We start from the raw sequence: 2,335 nt of genomic DNA, 5'->3' as shown, positions 1-2,335 counted from the left end.
AAATAACTTTCTGAGGGGTTCCACATTTTTACCTTTCACATGTTTATACTGTATCAAAATTAGGCCTATAAAGACAAACCCTGATGTGGAATATCGGTATATAATCCTACAGACACCTACGTGTGGTTAATGGTTTTATCATAACAATTGAAATTGTTCCGGATCGTCGACATATCCGGTGAATTTAGGTACTCCCTCACAACAAAACTCGCTTATGATTGGCGAAATATGTAACGCTCCAGTGAGCAAATGACAAACCCACGTTCCTTCGTGATTACGTGTCTGGATCAATTGGCCGATATCAGTGAATGATGTCACTTTAGTCACTTCGTGTATTTTCCTCATTTCAGTATAGATCGTAATAGAGAAGCAGACGCAACAACCAACCCTTCCTTGTCGGAATCATTCAGAGCGTCCTGATTTTGGTGACATGAATAACCTGAAATGTGTTGTCATAGGCGACGGAGGGGTCGGGAAAACTTGTATGTTGATAAGCTACGCCACCAGCAGATTTCCTCGGAATCACATACCCACTGTCTTCGATAATTATTCAGGTATGTTGAGTACATCATGTTTTATATACTGTTATCAGATATCCTAGGATCTGTGATATAGGCCTAATTGAAAAGTACTGTACTGTATAATCATTCTATTCAACGTCATAATAGGTCATTTCGATCAATGTATATTTTTATTTAATACTATTTCTTATGTAAAACACATCTGATATAGACCAAGATAGAGAAACTATCAAGCAAACACAAAAAAAAGTTGTTACTGTCCTACATTCGTAATTTATGAACTAATAACGTTAACAGAACTTTGCAGCAACGACAACGTTAATTTAGTTAGAAATTAAGTTATAAATACGTATTCTACAAAAAAAAGTTTTGAATACCAGACTGCAACGTTATTTTAACATGAGTTATAGTAACATTTTGCTTAAGCTGCCCCTGACCATAATTTTTGTTGTACTGTACCTTTTGTAAATGTGTATTGGTCGAATAAATAAATGAAATGAAATAATTGTTAGCTGGATATAACTTCCTTATTGTTAAAATATTGTACTATGTGTTCAGTAAGTTCACTCATGGTGCAATTTTGTTAATATTGCATAAAATTCATCTTGTGTATTATTATCTTTCATTTCAGTTAATGTGTCAATAAATAATGTTATTTATAACCTTGGTCTGTTCGATACGGCTGGACAAGAGGAGTACGATCGTCTGCGCATATTGGCCTACCCGTTGACTGATGTATTTCTTGTTTGCTTCTCGGTGGTGGAGCCGGACTCGTTTGAAAATGTCAAAGACTTGTGGGTGAAAGAACTAAAAGAAAATAACCCAGATACACCATTTTTACTGGTGGGAACTCAGAGTGATCTACGGGATGACGGGTTGACGCAATCGCGTCTTCAACGCCAAAACAAAAAGATGGTTTCAGTAGAGGCAGCGGAAAAATTGGCAGAGAAAATAGGAGCTGAGTGTTACGTCGAGTGCTCGGCACTGACACAGAAAGGATTGAAGGATGTTTACGCGGAAGCTATGCTATCAATTTTCGCCCCAAGAAAGAAACTAAAAACGCACTGGTACAGTCGTTTCATCAAGAAGCCAGCGTGTATATCAGCGTAATATGACGACATTTGCTTTTATTCTTGGTAGGCCTACATCGATCAAGAGGAAGTGTAGTGTTGTATAACTAGAGACTCACACAGTGAAGATATTTTTGATAAACATAATTATCACAGTTTGTTGTTATTGGAAAGTACAAAAACGAATTCCTTACATTCCGAACCGTTCTCCTCTTGACCGGAAAACGATTGAGAATACAAAACGAGAAGAGATATCAAGCTTAGCATGAGCTTAGTATCTAGAGTAACTTGTATCAATTGTTATAAATTGCCATAAGTGCGTTCTCAGACTATTGTTTACGTGTCGCCAGTATACGCATGATTTATCCATATAAATTGTGAATAATTACGATTGTATTTGTTAGTAAACTAATATTCGAATCGCCAGACCTAAAAAAAAGACAATCGTTTATATGGCAATGTTAGTACACTCGTGCCATTATATTTTATCAAGAGTCGGCGTGCTTTGTGCAATAAACCTGTCATTATTTTGTGAAAACGTAACTGTACTGCACTGTACTGCAAATTCAGCATGAAATCTCATCAGGAGTAACTTCCTATTCTTAAGGGGAAATAATTTTTTTTATTAGATTTTCACTCCCGCCCGCGTCAAAAAAATTCAGGAGATATTGATGCGGGAATGAAAAAAAAAATTGCCGCATCAATTATTTCAACAGCATAAAATTAACAATGCAATTTTGTGAC

At 36.2% G+C, this 2,335-nt stretch overlaps 1 protein-coding gene across 1 annotated transcript; it reads left to right on the top strand.

Annotated features, from left to right (window-relative positions):
- The first annotated feature begins 277 nt into the window (after positions 1-277).
- Positions 278-2,050, top strand: LOC117106660 (cell division control protein 42 homolog). The gene is made up of 2 exons (XM_033248061.1): positions 278-554; positions 1,153-2,050. Exons 1-2 carry the CDS (start codon positions 431-433, stop codon positions 1,629-1,631), a joined length of 603 nt encoding a protein of 200 aa, XP_033103952.1. The 5' UTR covers positions 278-430; the 3' UTR covers positions 1,632-2,050.
- The last annotated feature ends 285 nt before the right edge of the window (positions 2,051-2,335 follow it).

This window comes from Anneissia japonica, unplaced genomic scaffold, assembly GCF_011630105.1.
Source record: "Anneissia japonica isolate Jap-2015-1 unplaced genomic scaffold, ASM1163010v1 scaffold288118_len230876_cov182, whole genome shotgun sequence".
Classification (NCBI taxonomy): Eukaryota; Metazoa; Echinodermata; class Crinoidea; order Comatulida; family Comatulidae; genus Anneissia; species Anneissia japonica.
Note: the sequence above shows the minus strand (reverse complement) of the source record. Positions and strands in the feature narration are given on the sequence as shown.